Genomic DNA, 17,868 nt, shown 5'->3' with positions numbered 1-17,868 from the left:
CCGTGGCCGTCGCCGTCTCTAGGTGCCACGCCGGCTCTCGGGTGGCTGGTGAGGTATCACCACGCGGTGGTGGTGGCTGGGTGGTACAGGTGGCGTCTCGTTTCTGTCTTTTCTTTCTTTCTTTCTTCCTTTCTTAAAATAAACCTCAGCTGGCGTTGAGGACATCTGGACTGGGGTTTAGACTGTTCGTGTTGTGGCATGTGAGCTCTGACAGGTGACATGTGTCCCAGGTACAGTTTCCATTGATTTCAGCGGCCCTGCTCATTTTTAGAATTTTGCCCAGGAAGGGTGCTTGTCAGATAATGCTGTTTCTAAGCTTTTTGCATTCTTATCTTCAGCAAGTAGACTTTGTCAGTTCGGGACTTATATACGCAAACAACTGACATCACAGAACAACTGCTTTCCCTGGCAGCGGGCCAGAAGATTCTATCCCACCTTTTCAGACAAAGACCTGACTGTGACTGTTGTTTCCATGTTGTTTGTTTTGATTTGATTACAGTGTTAGATGTAGGACCAAAGGCTGGCAGGCTGCAGAAGAGACAGCAGCTTCTTTTCAGCTAAACAATATGGATAGTAATAAAGATGTTTGTGTCTTTGCTGAATTGTTTTGGAAGAGGTTTCTACTTAAGGTGTCCTTTCCTCGTCTTCCATACACTTAACAGGTCTAAGTTCTTGAAAGCCTTTTCAGGACAGCTGCATTTCACAGATTTAAGAAACTTGATTGACAAGAGATCCCAGGAGACAACTTAAAATATCCTGTTGGGGTAAAACAATTTTGCAGCTATCTTTTCATATGCAGCACTCCTGTCTGTTCACTAATAAACTCTGAACTTCTAAAAAAAATAGTACATTTTACAGCATTTTGGAGAAGTGAGGTTTTTTTCCTTTTCCCCCCTTTTCATCCTAAGGAGTTCCTCATGCAATATAGTAATCTAGTTTATCTCTCTGAACAGGAGTGATCTGTCTTGACTTTAAAAAAACAGAACTCCTGATCTATAGAAAGCTTTTTCTTAAAAAAAAAAAAAAAGGCATAGCAATGAGTTCATGTAGTTATTAGACCTCTAATGTTAAACAAGTTGGCGTGTAAATGGGAGGGGCCATTGCCACGCTTATGTCTACTTCAGACTTGTAGAGAGAAATCAGTTGCTCCTCTCACAAGACTGTAGGAGATGCCAAAAGTTTCTGGTTAACACGTGGCATAAAATACTTGTGTAACTTCTTAATTTAACCCTCTCCTACTGCTTCAGGTAGAACTCTGCTGTTGTCAGCCTATCTGCGAATAGACTCAGTGTGAAAGATGGACATAAGTAACTTCGGGATTTTGGGGTTATTGTTCTTGTTGTGTTTTGCTTTTCCCCTGTTATTCACAGTTGAAGTATTATTAGCTTCTTTTGTCTTCTGTCTCTAAAGGAATTACATTCCAGGAAGTAAAAGCAAAAGTCAGTTCCGTTCTTGCTTTGTTTAGCCTAGGTGTTCTTAGAAAATACATTACAAAACATCTCTGACTAGTTTCATTCAGTTTCAGGACTTGTTTTATGGAAGAGGTGGAGCTGAAATATGAAGATAGGTTCTGTATTGCCCTTTTTTCTTTTTTTTAGTGTCATTCTGGGTTCTGAACTTGGTTACATTTTTAAGATTTTCCCAGATCTTAACTAGCAATTTAAATAAACCAAATTCCTCTTTCTATGTGTCATTTCGTAAAGGTGGATTTTAAAATATATTAAAATGTATTTAAAAAAAAAAAGACCACAAGCTCTCCCTGGGTATGTGTCATTATTAGAAATAATACATATTGGGATCTTGGTGAAGACTGCTCTTTGGACTTTGTAGTACACAATTGTGTGTGTGGTAGATAAGTTGTACTGAAACTTAAGTCAAGAGCCCACCACCCTTCACAACATAATAGGCTCAGTCCTCTCTCACCATAAGCTGCATATACTTCCTGAAGTCAGTCCTTTTTATCACAGTGTGTGTCAAAGTTGAAAGTATCACAAGGTTTTAGGGACGTGGCAGGAACCAAAATGCCCTTCCTGCAAACTAAAATTCATTGAAAAAATGAACACCTGGGGCAGGGGAGAAGAATCAGAGCTCAGTTGTTTCTCTTAGCTTTTCATCCTGTCAAATCAGGTGAATATAAAATATGACACAACAGTGACAGTAAATAAATACTTTTTAAAAAAAATTATATACAGTTACAAGTTTCTGTTGTGATTAATATTCAGGATTTATCAGCTAAAAGTTTGTAACGTTTTGGGGAACAAGTGCAGTGAACTACTCAGCTGTCATAAATGGTAGAAGAGTGTCAGCTGGAGGCCCTGAGTAGCCCTTCTACTTTGCAATAAGAAATAAAGTGTTTATGATGATGACACAGTTATCACAGCTTGCAACTATGCAAGATACCATTTAGTTGGTCTTCTGATAGAAGCCCAAGAGCCAAAAAAACCACCCCCACTCCTTAAAAATGATAATGTTTTTTTTTAAAAAAGTGTTGAAATAGTTTTTGCAACAGTGGCAAAGAGGAACTGTTACAGTAGGTAGTGGCTCCCTTCCCTGTGTCAGCAAAGGCTGTCCCCTCTTTGCACTCTCAGTGAAAACAAGAGAGAGGAGGGAGAGACCATTGTACAGAGTTTGGCCGCCTCCTCTGTACACATACATCCTTTAGAAAATAATGAGAAAATACTGCTCTTTCCATATAGTGCCCTCTTGTACAGATGCTTCCACAAGGACGTAAGGAATCCCTGCTGTGCACTCAATGCTGAAGAGAAGTTACAGAAATTGGTGTGATGCAAATAAGCCTGTCTCAGCATTAAAATAACTACAGGTAGTTTAGGGGTGTTGCTATACTTAGGGCATTTTCTGAATGGATGCAGGCTTTGTGCAGAGAGAAGCTATGGGTTGCTCATGATCTGTATCTGATTGAACCTATATACTAAATAGAGGACATCTGGGTGAATTCTCTACACCTGTAATGAGGTTTACTGGCGCTGATTTTCAATTATGGTATTGATTCTTGCTAAGTTTAGCATTTTACATTCAAAAACATGGCTATACATCAAAGCTTTGAGGGACAGGGGACAGTACAAGAAAGGGTGGTTTAGCACCAGACATGTAACTTCTGGACAGAGAAGTTGATCAGAGGCTTTTCTAACATAACTAAAGCAGTTCTGGAAAACATGTTTTGGTGCAGAAAGAAGATACCAAGCAGTCTGTCATCAAATAACAGCTTTGATGATGTGTTTGCAGGACTGGCACTTGTGAAAAGTCTCATCTGAGTAGATCCTTGAAGACTTTAGTGAATTTTGAGTACGCATTCAAACTAGAAACAGAATTTTTTGAAATTTTGAAGACGTAAGTAAAAATCAGGAGGACACATGTAAGAAAAATAACTTTGTAGCATCTGGTTACAAAAGCTAAATTTATTTAAGAATGAGAAATATGCTGCATATAATTTATTTACTGTGTAGGCAATATGGCTGTATGGGTATACCTTGTATAGGTACTGATTATTTTTTTGGCAGCAGAAATATGCATGTATGTGCAGTGAATGCGGCTTACTGTGCCTGTGCAGATAACTTGTTTTTGCATGGACCATATGTCTGATCCAGATCTCATCTCAAGCGTGCTGAACTCCTGTTCTCTGTTAGGACAGGCAAGGTGCCTTCTGTTAGTTATAAGATGGGTAACTAGAATGTTGACACTCAAAAATGAATTTGCTGTACAGTGTGTGGTTCTATCAAAATCAAGGTGCTAGCAAGCTAAGATTTGTATAATTAGTAATGTATTTTGAAGAATCGAAGCACATCAGTAGTATAGTCTTGTAACTGTTATTTGAAAATACCTTGGAGATCATTCTGGGATTAAAATGTTTCACATAAAATTATTTTTATAATAGTCAGAAATCTGTGGGGAATGTGGTTCCTTACCAGACTTTTGAGGGAAGAGGAGAAAAGACAGAATTTAACAAAGGCTTTTCTGAATACCTTTCCTGGCTTCTTTACCGTTGGTATAAACAGCTTGTATATGAGAGGTCCTCCCAGCAAGTATGATCCAGAAATTGCTTAATAATGGTAGTGTTTGCTTTTTGAGCTCCGAATAGCAAAGGTGAAGGTGTTTCTTGCTGCAGGGTTTTAGTTGCTGTCAGTCTGGGAGAAGGATTTATGCAATAGTCAGGTTTAGTGAAAAGCATGCTATGAAAAAGTTTAGTTGCAACTAAACTAAAACTAAAGTTCAGTTGTAACTACAATGCTGACACTTCTCATATGCTTCTGTGACTTTGTCACTGAAATGCTGTGTAGTTATCAGGAATAAACATAATTTCTAGGTTATGGTTGCAGTGATTTATACCTACCTACTGACCTGGGGTGGATGATTTGTAACAAAGTTTAAATTTGCTACTGTCTTGAGTATCACTGGTGTTGGCAACTGTGTGGTGATTCACACTGAGGGAAAAGCTCAAGACTTCATCCCCACCCAGTTCTTGATCTCTTCAGGAAAACGGTTTGCAATTCAGATATTTAAAGCAAGGAAGGCCAAGTCCTGCAGGCATGGGTTATTTCCCAGAAGGTACTTGGCCCAAGGCCGATACATACCAAAATATGGCTTTTACCTGCCCTAATAATCCCCAAGACCCAAAGACACTTTCATGAAACCTTTGGGGGATTTCTGTAGGCAGTGGCCTTTGGAACGTAACCAGATGGGCATAATGGCTACAAGCAGAAGTCCTAAGTCATTCTGGCCTCTTGTGAAGGTATCAGAGAAAACATAGATACAGTTTGATGTCCTGGTTTATTTGCTGTTATATAAATGTGCAAAATATAGCTGAAATTAAACAATAGTAGCTATAGAATTGGCTTATGAGAGCAATTACCTTATTTGTGATATGTTTCTAGCCCCAAATGTACAAGTGGGCATATTTTTTTGCTGTCTACTAACTTGAATGACAGGTTTGTAAAAAAAGTGCCTCAGAATGTGGAAGAGCATTTTTGTGCTTCAGTCATGATCAAATATTTATAATCATTTTAGGCATCACTGAAAATAGGCATTATGAGTATCTTTAAATTATGGTTGTGCATACTCACATAATAAATTTCTTCAACAGAGAGTGGTCCCAGATAAACTTCTCGTGTCCCTAAGGGTTTTCTTAAGTGATCATTTCAAAGATGGAAACTGTGTGCAGATTATGTTAATTATTCCTTAGAAAGCAAATAACTATGCTTCTGTTTTAACCTGAAAGCAGTGCTTCTTACCTGCTTTTTTAAAAAAAACAAGCAACACGTTTCTGTAAAATACTTTTCATGTTATATGAATCTTTTTTTTTAAAAGCTTAGAATATGAATTGTACATGCATTGGCTTGTAGCCAGTCCCATCCTTACTGCTCCCAGGGCTCATCTATTGGTCCATCCACAAACTAGCTGTGGGTTGGCAGACTATCAGTTTGAGTTAATAGCCATGTAAAATGACTAAAGAAGAGGTTGTGTTGTCAGTATTTTGTTCTTTTTGTTGTTTTCAAGAAGCTGTTGACTCATGGGAGGCCTATCAAGATATTTATTGTTCCAGTAATCTTGAATATTATTTTTCTACTGATTTTAATCTAATTTGTAGGGCTTTTAAAAATAGCCTTAGTGTGTAAATGCTTCTTTAGTAAAGAATGCCAGTTGTGATTGTTATTCAGAGTGGTTACAGTTATTTAAGTTTGTTGGTTTAATCTGTGTATGTGGGACAGGGAATTTTCTTACCCCACCCTGACGCCTTTCTTCCCTTTATCTCTTCCAGGTTTTGGTCGGAAGGATGTAGTTGAATATTTACTTCAAAGTGGTGCCAATGTCCATGCACGAGATGATGGAGGCCTTATTCCTCTTCACAATGCTTGCTCTTTTGGTCATGCTGAAGTTGTCAATCTTCTCTTGCGGCATGGTGCAGATCCTAATGCTCGGGATAATTGGAATTACACTCCCCTCCATGAAGCTGCCATTAAGGGCAAGACAGATGTCTGCATTGGTAATTTTCTCCCACTCTTCCTGTGACTGACTCATTTCTTTTCACTGTGAAAAATCAAGAACCTTCTAAAGACCATTTTTACTCCGTGAAGCTGTGGCTAGTATAAGGATTAAAACTAAAGATCTTTCATAAACTTAAATTCATATGCCAGTTTTATAAGAAACAAATATTTAGATCCGTTTTTGGTAGTTGCCTAAGTATAAAGGTACACATTGACATAATGGGGAAAGAGCTTTAGAATGATGTGATGGAGCTAGATTCTCTTCTACTTCAGCGTAGACTCTTATGCTGCCTTCTGCTGCTGGTCACAGTGCAGTAGAAAGAAGAAAACTGGTTTTAATAATGGATTCGTTCTGTCTCTATGTGTAGCAGCCATGTTAAATTAGTTAAGGATAGGAGCTAATCTCCAATTATATTGACCACTTGTATTGCCTGCACGGTTCTTAAGGGTTAGGAAGAGGTTGAAGGTTAGATATGTGGTCAAGAAACTGATTTTTTTTTTTTTTTTTAAATTGTGTGATTTGCTGTCATTTACTTTATTGAGAAGCACATCTGGAGAGTTGTATATACAATATTGCCTGTTTGGCCCCAATATGAGTGCAAGGTACATGGCCTGCTACTGCTGTGTACAGTTTAGGGCATAGTCATTTGTGGATTTGAGGCAGCATGCTCTGGACCTGATGAGAGGTAGTTACTGTTTTTTCTGGTGTGTCACAGCTGCATGTCTTTCAACTGAGACTGCCTCCTACCAGTCTGTGATTATTCCATTTCTGCTCTGCTTTTTTCTCATAAAATGTGTCTAGTCATAACTGTTCACAGATGACATTAAGGAATTCTGTAATTAAAAATTTGAGAGGGAAGTTGGGATCAGTAACTGGATGCTTCTTTTGTTGCTTGCCGCTTGCAGTAATGATGTACCTCATAAGTCCTGTCTTAGAGAATTGTTTTCTCATGGAAAACTTTGGCATTTTGTAGTACTGCTGCAGCATGGTGCTGAACCAACCATCCGGAACACAGATGGAAGAACAGCTTTGGATTTAGCAGACCCATCTGCAAAAGCAGTGCTGACTGGTAAGTGATAATCTTTAGATTACTTTATGACTAATAACAGTCAAATGAATTTCTCGTATTACTTTAAATTCTCTGTGTTTTATAATTCTAAATAGAAATTCCCACGTGGCTTTCATCATCTTAGTCATGGGATGTGTTCTGGATAGATAGTTTATTGTGCTAGTTCAGTAATGGACTGTCAAATTTTTAGTACTTATGCTCTCCAGAATTTTGGAAGAGGAGGAGAAGTAGTGAACTTCACATATATAGATATTTATTTATCAACTAAAGAAACTGCCTTTTGTCTTCCAGGTGAATACAAGAAAGATGAACTCTTAGAAAGTGCCAGGTATGCATGTTTGGAAGATATCTGGAATTTAGTGATATTTTCAGAATTGTATGTATTGAATATATATATTGGCTTTTGAGCTGGCATTGCATCTAGATGCTAAGCTTTGGCTGTTATCATAGAATCATAGAATTGTTTAGGTTGGAAAAGACCTTCAAGATCATCTAGTCCACCCGTCAAGCATGCCCACTAAACCATGTCCTGAAGTGCCTTGTCTACGTGTTTTTTGAATACCTCCAGGGATGGTGACTCAACCACTTCCCTGGGCAGCCTGTTCCAATGCCTGACAACCCTTTCAGTAAAGAAATTTCTCCTAATTTCCGATCTAAACCTGCCCTGGTGCAACTTGAGGCCATTTCCTCTCGTCCTATCTCCAGCCACCCGACAGAAGAGACCAGCACCCACCTCACTACAACCCCCCTTCAGGTAGTTGTAGAGAGCAATAAGGTCTCCCCTCAGCCTCCTTTTCTTCAGACTAAACAACTCCAGTTCCCTCAGCTGCTCCTCATAAGACTTGTGCTCCAGGCCCCTCACCAGCTTTGTTGCCCTTCTCTGGACATGTTCCAGCACCTCACATGTCTTTCCTGTAGTGAGGGGCCCAAAACTGAACACAGGACTCGAGGTGCAGCCGCACCAGTGCCAAATACAGGGGGACGATCACCTCCCTGCTCCTGCTGGCCACGCTATTTCTGATGCAGGCCAGGATGCCGTTGGCCTTCGTGGCCACCTGGGCACTCTGCCGGCTCATGTTCAGCCGGCTGTCAACCAGCACCCCCAGGTCTTTCTCTGCCGGGCAGCTTTCCAGCCACTCTTCCCCAGGCCCGTAGCGCTGCATGGGGTTGTTGTGACCCAAGTGCAGGACCCGGCACTTGGCCTTTTTGAACCTCATACAGTTGGCCTCAGCCCATTGATCCAGCCTGTCCAGATCTCTCTGTAGATCCTTCCTACCCTCGAGCAGATCAACCCTGCCTCCCAACTTGGTGTCATCCACAAACTTGCTGAGGGTGCACTCGATCCCCTCGTCCAGGTCATTGATAAAGACATTTAACAGAACTGGCCCCAGTACTGAGCTCTGGGGAACACCACTTGTGACCTGCCGCCAACTGGGTTTAACTCCATTCATGACAACCCTCTGGGCTCGTCCAGCCAGCCAGTTTTTCACCCAGCGAAGAGTACACTTGTCCAAGCCATGAGCTGCCAGCTTCTCAAGGAGTATGCCATGAGAGACAGCGTCAAAGGCCTTGCTGAAGGTAGACAGCACCCACAGCCTTCCCCTCATCCACTAGGTGGGTCACCTGGTCATAGAAGGAGATCAGGTTGGTCAAGCAGGACCTGCCTTTCGTAAACCCATGTTGACTGGGCCTGATCCCCTGGTTGTCCTGCACATGCCATTTGAGTGCACTCAAGATGAACTGCTCCATAATCTTCCCCGGTACCGAGGTCAGGCTGACAGGCCTGTCGTTCCCCAGATCCTCGCTCCGACCTTCTTGTAAATGGGCATCACGTTGGCAAGCCTCCAGTCATCCGCGACCTCCCCTGTTGACCAGGATTGCTGACAGATGATGGAGGGTGGCTTGGCAAGCTCCTCTGCCAGCTCCCTCAGTACTCTTGGATGGATCCCATCTAGTCCCATATTTTCTGTGAATAAAACTACAAAAATAGTTATATAAGCGTATTTTTGCTTTCACTTTAATGCTGACAATACAGAAGTGAATGTATTACTTCAGAACAGATCTGCTGAACATTATAGCAAGGAAAAAATATAAAAACATAATAAGCTACTAAAAACTGGAATAAAAATATTTCTGCCCATTTCATATCTTGTTTTTCAGGAGTGGAAATGAAGAAAAGATGATGTCTCTTCTTACACCATTAAATGTTAACTGTCATGCAAGTGATGGCAGAAAGGTATTTTTGTTTAAAACCTGATTTAAAATTAGTTCACTCTTACATGTTTCACAGTTATTGTTTGACCAGATTTTAAGAATGTTAAATACAGAATCTATCTATTTTCTTTAATATATGTGAGAAAGGAAGACTGTGTCTCTCTGGCAGCTAGTGGATTTTTTTTGTTTGTTTTTTAACCTTAAAAGGACTATGTAGGTATTTCCATCTAGGAGCAATAAACAAACACCTTTTCAATTGGAACTTCTGCTTGACCTTCATATCTGCAGTGATAAAGAAGGGAGGCCTTTTCATAGATTCTTGTCACTATCACAAGTTGATACACACAGGTTCTTTATTTGCCATACACCCTAGGCAAGTTACCGCTTCTGTTTCGGGAAGAAGCTAGTCATTGCCATAAGTATTGGTAAAGAACTACGTGAAAAATGTTCAAAATCTCCATTCTAAAAAATACTGGTGGTCTCCTGGGTTCAGCCCCTAGCCTACCGAAGGCTCAAGTTATTGAGTATCAATTTCTGGCATCCTCGTTGTTCTCATTAAGTATGTGTAGGCATCCACTTAAGTTTTGTTCGAATGAGTTTCCCTGTTTAAGGCTTTGTGGTAAGTTACTGGGATCTCCAAAACACCTATGCATCTCTATTTTCTAATCTTCTAGTTATGAGACTCATTCTCTAGGAACTGTACAAAGCCAGTTCAGTTGATGGGTTGGTAAATGAAGAGGATAAGATTTCACTAATTTGTAGCTCTGCCCTTGCTGCTGCTGCTGGGTATGCTTGAGTGGGTTTACTAGAAAAGATCATAGAGCAGTTATCCGACTGCTTTGTGGAGGGTGAGAATTTAAAAGAGAATATTAAGTTTCCCTCTCACTCAGCTAACTTACTGCATTCACAGATATGGATAACAATCTCTGTTGATAATTTCTAAACTTAAACTATTGATTGGCAGGCAGACCTCTTTATAATTTAGCAGTCACTGTTTCTAATGGCCATCTTATTTCCCCTTTCACAAGGGACATAGTTTGTCCCAGCAAAGTATTTATAGTTATGGTAGGCTAAAAGACGAAAGTGGACTGCAGGACTCAAAAATCCTTTAAGAGGGCCTTTGTTGCCAGAATGTATTTATTAGTGATGGAGTAAATTCAGGATTTGTGTTTGATGGCTGTGAGAGTAGCCAGTAAACAATGAACATAGTTATCAAATGTCTGATCCAAGCACTCTGGTTTTTTTAATGTTACAAGTGTTTTAAGGACTTCAGTGATTAGTATTGTTAACAAGTTTTGAAAAAAATAAATATAAAATCAACCCTTGATTTTCTGTTACTGATTACTTCTACATTCTGTCATTTCAGTCTACTCCTTTACATTTAGCAGCTGGGTATAACCGTGTAAAAATAGTACAGCTCTTACTGCAGCATGGGGCTGACGTACATGCTAAGGATAAAGGGTAGGTTCATTTTTCATTTGTTCAGAATAAACAGAATTTGTTAAAAATTGAGATGAAGTAAAGAATAGTAACACTGTTTTAACCATGGAGAATTTCTAGCTTGAGACCATTAAGCCATCTTTAACCTTTCTGTTATGACAAAAATGCAAAGTGTACAGGCTTAAGACTTGTGAATCAGTAGAATCCAAATTGAGCTGACCATAGAACATGTTGCTTTTAGGTATCACTAGCCAAGTTATTATCTCATTTAATAAAATACATTTATACACCACTGTGAAGTCAGCAAATAATTTGATGATTGAATCAATCTTAATTTTCTTTCTATTTTCAATTTTCTGCACTTCTTTTTGCAAAGAATGTGATAAAAATTGAAGATCTGTTTCTCAGAGGTTTTATTTGGACTATATTTTCAAGCATTTGGTTGTTAATGTCAGGAAATGTAATGAAATATAGATATGCTAAGTTTATTCATTTACATAAAATGTAATGAAAAACTATTTTTAAAATAAGTGTTTATGTACATTAAAGATTATGGAAAGCAAACTCTTATTCCTCCTTTTCTTAGGATCACTTCACAGCTATATAAATAACTGCCTGATCAGACAGCTTTATTTGTCCCCTTGGGGTTGGAATTTATGTTTGTCATTTCTCCCTTACTAGCCCACAATGAAATTCATTTGGGGCGATTTCTCACTCGCTTCTAAGACCACTGGGTTTGAGAGAGTATGAAGCTGGCTTTAAAACCTCTGTAGTTCTGCTGTTACTGTAGAATATTGTACAGTTACTTAAACATTAGCCAGTAAGACTTCTTTAGTTACCAGGGGAGAAGATAATCTTACAGCAATGTTCTTGTGAAAAAGGAAATAATTATTGTCACTCCTGAAAATCCCCTGCAGAGAATTCTTCCTGCTTAGGGTTCCGAATCTGAGCGGAACTATTTCATTTGCAGTAAAAATGGTGCAATTAATTCCTCATCTTCTGTTATTTTCAATGTTTATTTTTCTGAAAAATGCTGAGGGGATTTTCTGGGTGGTTCTCCAGCTTATTTCCCCTCAACTTCATTTGAACATCTCTGATACTATTTTTGTAACATGTTCAAGGTGCAACATAGTACCATTTGCAATGTTATAGATGCGTTTGGAATTGAAATATGTGTACTAAGATAATCATCCTCCCCCGTTCTCTCCTATATAGAGATTTGGTGCCACTTCACAATGCCTGTTCCTATGGTCATTATGAAGTAACAGAGCTTCTAGTAAAGGTTGGTCTTTGAAGAGATGAAATTGCATATTGTTAAATAAAAACAGTTTATGATAGACTAATGCAAGTTGCGGGTTTTTTTGTTGTTTTGTACTTAGATTTACAAAACTTAAAGAATGATAGATTGCTTTTGCTCTACATGTTAGTTAGTGATTATTAAACTGGAGCTACAGAATCTTCTGCTTGCAAGGAAGCTTTTTCCTTATAAATGTGCTTTCTGTTTTTAACTCTGTCTGCTCCAACATTGAATGGTTTTGTACCATCACGTAAGTACTACTTACCTCAACCTTCCCACCCTCACCCAAAAACACCACCAAAAAAAACCCCAAAACTGAGCAGTATTGTGAGTTTGACAATGGAAAAATATTTCAGAAGACAGAGTATTAAGAGGCTTTTGAAAAGAATACTGGTAAAGATCATCAATGTTTTAAAATTAAAGAGTAATCACTGTCTTGAGGGAATGACCTTTACAACATCAATTCTGGCCCTGAATTGTAGCTTTTACCCCAAAGAAAGAAAAATGTGTCAGTTTTCCTAACGTAAGTGAAGTCTCAGAACTGAAGTGGCTTATCTGGATTATGTTAATCTTGAAGATAAAATATGATGTGCATTAAACTTCTGGCTCAAAGGTATGGCCTGCAAAAATCTGTGAGTGTTGTACACCAAGGGACTTTCTCAGCTGCTACAGCAAGTCATGATCATTATAACAGCTGGAGGTGTTCTGTTAGATAACTCTAGATGTTTGGATGCTCAGGGAATAGCTGCTGTTGTGCTGTCCTGTATGTCTCAGTCCCCACTAATTCCATGTGTCTATTTGTTTAGCAAAAATTAAGAAAAAATTATTGAAATAAGCATATATTTTAAGTATAAATAGTCAAGGGGTTTTTTTACTTCAGAGGCCAATTGTAAAGTGAATCTTTACAGTTGTAGTACTAGACAAAAAAAACCCCTCTTGCCTAGACACTACTGTGTGTCTTAACTGTTAAGCTAGACTTGTATTCCCTGTTGGATTTCTGCTCCAGCGAATCTTGAATTATTTTTTGCAAAGCACTACAGCTTTAACAGGAGCAATGAGAAAGAGCATGTCCTATCAAGATTTGCTTACAGACAGAACTCAAGGTGCATACAGAATGTTACTGGAGAAGAATTACACAGATATTAATAATCCAGGAGTATTACTTGCAGAACCTTGTACTTAAATGTTTTGGATTGAAGTCAACTTTGAGTGCCTATATCCTTCTAGATATCTTGGCATTCATATCTGGGGGGATATTCTATTCACAGAACATGTATTTATCTTAGTGCAGCTGTTCACTCTAGACTTTTTCTAGAGCAACAAGAAACAGGAGCTTGTTCAAAGGTGATTTAGAGTGTATTAATTAGGCTCTTTCTCTGATTTGACATGTAGCAGAGCTACTCTCCTTTTAGAGATGCTGGAGAAAGCCTGAAGAGCCTGCCTATGGCTGCTTTGAATGTACCTGTGAGACACTAGAGGATTAAAAACTGCAGTGTGCTGAAATGTTGTGTTCTATTGAAAATGAATGTCTGGAGAATGTCTTGGATACAGTTTGCATACAAGCATTGATTTTTATTTTAACAGTCTACTGCATTGAAACTAATGACAGAAGTCTTTTTCTAATGATCTAGTTTTGATACTGCATCTTTTTTACCCCTTTCCCTTTCAAGCATGGAGCATGTGTGAATGCAATGGATCTGTGGCAATTCACCCCTCTGCATGAAGCAGCTTCTAAGAACAGGGTGGAAGTATGTTCTCTTTTGTTAAGTTATGGTGCTGACCCAACACTGTTGAACTGTCACAACAAAAGCACCATTGATTTGGCTCCAACACCCCAATTAAAAGAACGATTAGCATGTGAGTATAAAGTGAGATCAGTTCTACAGTTATAGATTGTAATGTGTACTTAAGTTCCCTAGGCAGTGACCTGCCAGAAATCAGTTTGGAAAATGCTTACACTTTTCAAGCAATTAATTGTGCAATGTTGGACAGTACATTTCACTGTTTATAATTTGAGATTGCTAGATTATCTGAATGTAGGCATTTAAAATAATTTTATTGTCAGTTTTGTAGTCGTGTGGGTGTGATGGGTTTTGTAGCTTTTCTTCCCTGAATACACGCTTTCCCTCACAACCTTGCCAGTACACTTTCATTTTCCATACTTGCTCCTGTCATGGCATCAAGACTGTTGAAATACTCATTTTTATTCCACTGTATTTTGTTTGAAGAAAAGAAAAAACATAACTGTTTAGAATGCTGAATATGTTTGAGTATGCCACAGTCGCTGAAAGTTCAAAGAAATTGATGAAAGGCATTGATTTTTGTCGAGCAAACTTAAGGAGTTGAAAAGAATGCCCTCAAATTCTGTCCTTGAGTGGTCAAACAATAACTTCCTGGCATATGTACAAAAATTATCAGTAAATACTACATTAGACTTCATGTTAGCATCTATAAATGGTTTTCCAAAGACAGGTCAGAAATAGAGATTTATGTATGCTGGAATTGGTACATATGCAAAGAGTGGAACCTAGAACGGTGGTGAGTGAAATATATCTTGTTCAGCCAGTTTGGATATCTCTGGCTTTGAATTAGAAACAAAGCACATTCCTGCAGTGTTTTCACTTAGCTAACAAGTTCTGTCAAGTGATATAAAAGCTTAAGTCTGAGTTGGAAGTGTCTGCTGAATAAAATGAGTATTTTTATCTAACTGAAAGAAACAATCCTCTTGATCCTTCTTGAGTTAAGGAGTGTAACCTTCTGGTATGTATTTATTTCTTTTTAAAGATGAATTCAAAGGTCACTCACTGCTACAGGCTGCAAGAGAATCAGACGTAGCTCGTATAAAGAAACATCTTTCTTTGGAGACAGTGAACTTCAAGCATCCTCAAACACATGAGACAGCATTGGTAATATCTCAGGATTTATTAATTATTTTGCATATATTGTGGCTGATCTAAGCATGCTAGGTAATAGTTTAGAACTAAAAATTTCAGTGTCAAACAATGAATTCAGACCGATCTGGAATATCCAGTGTCTAGTTTGAACAAATAACATTGATTAATACTTCGTTCTTAAGGTTAATGTTAAGACTAATCTAAATTGCCTGTTTAATTTAGGTTGTCTAAATGACTTTTTCTGTAGAATAGCCTAGTTTTAAGCAACAGCAAGCTACGTATGTTAGCTTTGTTTGTAAAGCCTGAAGATTTCCAGCAATTACTGGAGAGGGAGCTCTGGAAAATACCAGAGTAAATCCAAAGGCCCATGTGGAATCTCCCAAATTAGTAAACTTCTACATGTTTGGGGGTTTTTTTCTGTTAACTTTGCACACAATCAGCTCTTTAACTGCCAGCTGATCAGCAAGCGGTAAAACCTGTATATTGCTAGCTAGTTGTTAATGCTACAATTTTTAATGTTCTCAGCACTGTGCTGCTGCGTCTCCATATCCTAAGAGAAAACAAGTATGTGAATTGCTGCTAAGGAAAGGAGCCAACATCAATGAAAAAACAAAAGAGTGAGTGGTTATAAATGAATACTCCTAAGTGTTTGTTTAGAAGATTTTGAAAAATACATTTTTAATTCTCCTTTTTTTTTTTTTAAAGCTTCTTGACTCCTCTGCATGTGGCATCAGAAAAGGCTCATAATGATGTTGTTGAAGTAGTTGTGAAACATGAAGCTAAGGTATGAGTTACTATTCATATTTCTTTTTGTTAAGTTTTGCCTGCTGCGTAGGTTTTCATACCATGAGAATGGACAGCTGAGTAGACAGACTTTTCTAAAATAATTCATTTTGGAAGGTTCTAGATTTATGGACTTAAGACATAGGCCGTCAATCCATCAGTACAGTCCTATACATTGAGGCATCATCATTGTCTTGGTCCTATTTTATAAGAAGTGCGGATGCAGTTCTCACTGTTAACTGAAAGCTTGTAGAGTGTCTTGTTCAGTGCTTCGTTGTCCAGCAGTAGTAATGAAATGCTTAAGGAAAAAAAAAAGTAGGGGATATATATGAATGACAAGCTAGACTGGTATAACAGGTAGACCTTATGTGATGTTGTATGCAGTGAAAATTACAGTGAAGGCGAAATGTTAAATCATAACACAGTGTTTAGTTCAAATTTCCACAAAAAGAAAAAGTGGAAAGGAGATACTCTCTGTAATGCTTGAATCCTCCAAAATTAGGAGTTGAATCTCTCTCTCATGGAAATTTGATTATGGCCTGACTGCTGTGAAGTTTCTAAAGCAATGATCAAAACCAGAGGAACAGTAAGGAATACAAGTAACCTTTGGGTGCAGAGTTTTAAATTGTTAAATACACCTTGACTGAAACATGTAGAAAGTCCTCAGTCTGAAAAACCACAATAAGCCAATGCAGGTAGAAGCTGTTCTACATGTTGGCACTGAGGACTTGTGCTGCCATGAGCAAAATAATGCCTACTTATTTATGTGGTAAAATAGCCATAACTTTATTTACGCTGGCTTATTCACAAGCCTCTAAAAGGGGACTGTTCTTCCTCAGTAAATGTAATTATAACTTCATGAACTGCTTTTTTTTTTTTTAATTTTATCTTTTGAAATGTCATGACCTTTGGAAATATGCTGAATATATTCCTTTAATTAAAGTAAAAAGAATACTTGTGAAACTCTCCCAGTAGCAATGAAAACAGCTTTAATATTAAGTCTTGGTGGTGGTATTTCTTGTCTGTGTTATTTTTAGGTTAATGCGTTAGATAATCTCGGCCAGACCTCTCTTCATAGAGCAGCACATTGTGGTCATCTTCAGACGTGCAGGTTGCTGTTGAGTTCTGGATGTGATCCTTCCATTGTGTCTCTGCAGGGCTTTACAGCCTTACAAATGGGGACTGAAAGTGTGCAACAGCTACTACAAGGTACAACTGATGTATTCACAATCCATTTCTGAACTAATGTCGTGCTTCATTCTACTTGCTGTTTCAAGTGCTGTCAAGAAATAACAGTGAACACAAGTCCAAAAAAAAAAAAAAAAAGGTACTTTCTACAAAAGGCAGTACTGGGTTGTGCAGTTCTTATTCCATAACCACATGCACAGGGAGAGTGCCAGCTCTAGGTGTAATTAACAATATCATTTACTCTCTAGTATTCAGCTACACAGATTGTGAGAGATGCTCAGAATGTTTCATGGTGTAGCCACCTGGAATAATTTTGGAAAAATCCTGATGTAGGGAGGGGGAAGTCTTGCAAGTAGAAAATGAGTTTCAAAAGCAAAAAATGGCTACTTTGCATTTGTGAGCAGAGGCAACAGGGTACATGGATTATAAAGAGTAAGGTTTGGGCATTATATATATAGGTAAGCTTCTTGATATAGTCCAATTCTGAAACTGAAATAAGAATGTTTAGTTGGTTCCACAGTATTTTAGAATGGATAGGAAGCATGTTGCTAAAGGCAACTTTGCAAACACTGTTAGAGCTAATAGCTACAGTTGCAGGTAGTAAGAAAAGACAAAACTTGTGTATAATTGGTTAACTTTTTTTAAGGGAAATCCTTGAAATACTCAAATGATTTCATGTCTTAACAAATTCCTTCAACTACATATACTTACCTGTCATGCAACCTCATTTATTTTGCAGAAGGTTTCCCATTAGGTAATTCCGATGCAGATCGACAGTTGCTGGAGGCTGCAAAGGCTGGAGATGTGGATACTGTAAAAGTAAGCTTAAACCTGTCCTAAAAATAAGAGGGAGTTATATCCCAAACTGTAATTTCTCAAAACAAGCAAACAGCCCTTCACTGACTGCTTTAGAGTTGGTGATCCTTGTCCTAAAACCTTTGTTGCACAAATATCACAGATGACAAAAATGTAATGTTCACCAC

The 17,868-nt window shown here is 38.3% G+C and overlaps 1 protein-coding gene across 1 annotated transcript in view; it reads left to right on the top strand.

Annotated features, from left to right (window-relative positions):
• TNKS2 (tankyrase, TRF1-interacting ankyrin-related ADP-ribose polymerase 2) overlaps window positions 1-17,868 on the top strand; it is a gene marked incomplete at its 5' end in the record, with an annotated part of 33,045 nt that overhangs the window by 427 nt on the left and 14,750 nt on the right. Inside the window, 12 exons of the mRNA XM_010565033.1 lie at window positions 5,774-5,998; window positions 6,974-7,069; window positions 7,361-7,397; window positions 9,230-9,305; window positions 10,650-10,744; window positions 11,939-12,005; window positions 13,691-13,877; window positions 14,805-14,926; window positions 15,440-15,531; window positions 15,620-15,698; window positions 16,735-16,906; window positions 17,625-17,704. Coding sequence (XP_010563335.1) covers window positions 5,774-5,998; window positions 6,974-7,069; window positions 7,361-7,397; window positions 9,230-9,305; window positions 10,650-10,744; window positions 11,939-12,005; window positions 13,691-13,877; window positions 14,805-14,926; window positions 15,440-15,531; window positions 15,620-15,698; window positions 16,735-16,906; window positions 17,625-17,704 — 1,328 coding nt within the window. The remainder of the gene's footprint in view (window positions 1-5,773; window positions 5,999-6,973; window positions 7,070-7,360; window positions 7,398-9,229; window positions 9,306-10,649; window positions 10,745-11,938; window positions 12,006-13,690; window positions 13,878-14,804; window positions 14,927-15,439; window positions 15,532-15,619; window positions 15,699-16,734; window positions 16,907-17,624; window positions 17,705-17,868) is intronic.

The sequence above is a fragment of the Haliaeetus leucocephalus genome, unplaced genomic scaffold (genome assembly GCF_000737465.1).
Source record: "Haliaeetus leucocephalus isolate CR32 unplaced genomic scaffold, Haliaeetus_leucocephalus-4.0 Scaffold184, whole genome shotgun sequence".
Lineage (NCBI taxonomy): Eukaryota > Metazoa > Chordata > Aves > Accipitriformes > Accipitridae > Haliaeetus > Haliaeetus leucocephalus.
The sequence above is the reverse complement of the archived record's forward strand: the minus strand, read 5'-3'. Positions and strand labels throughout refer to the sequence as shown.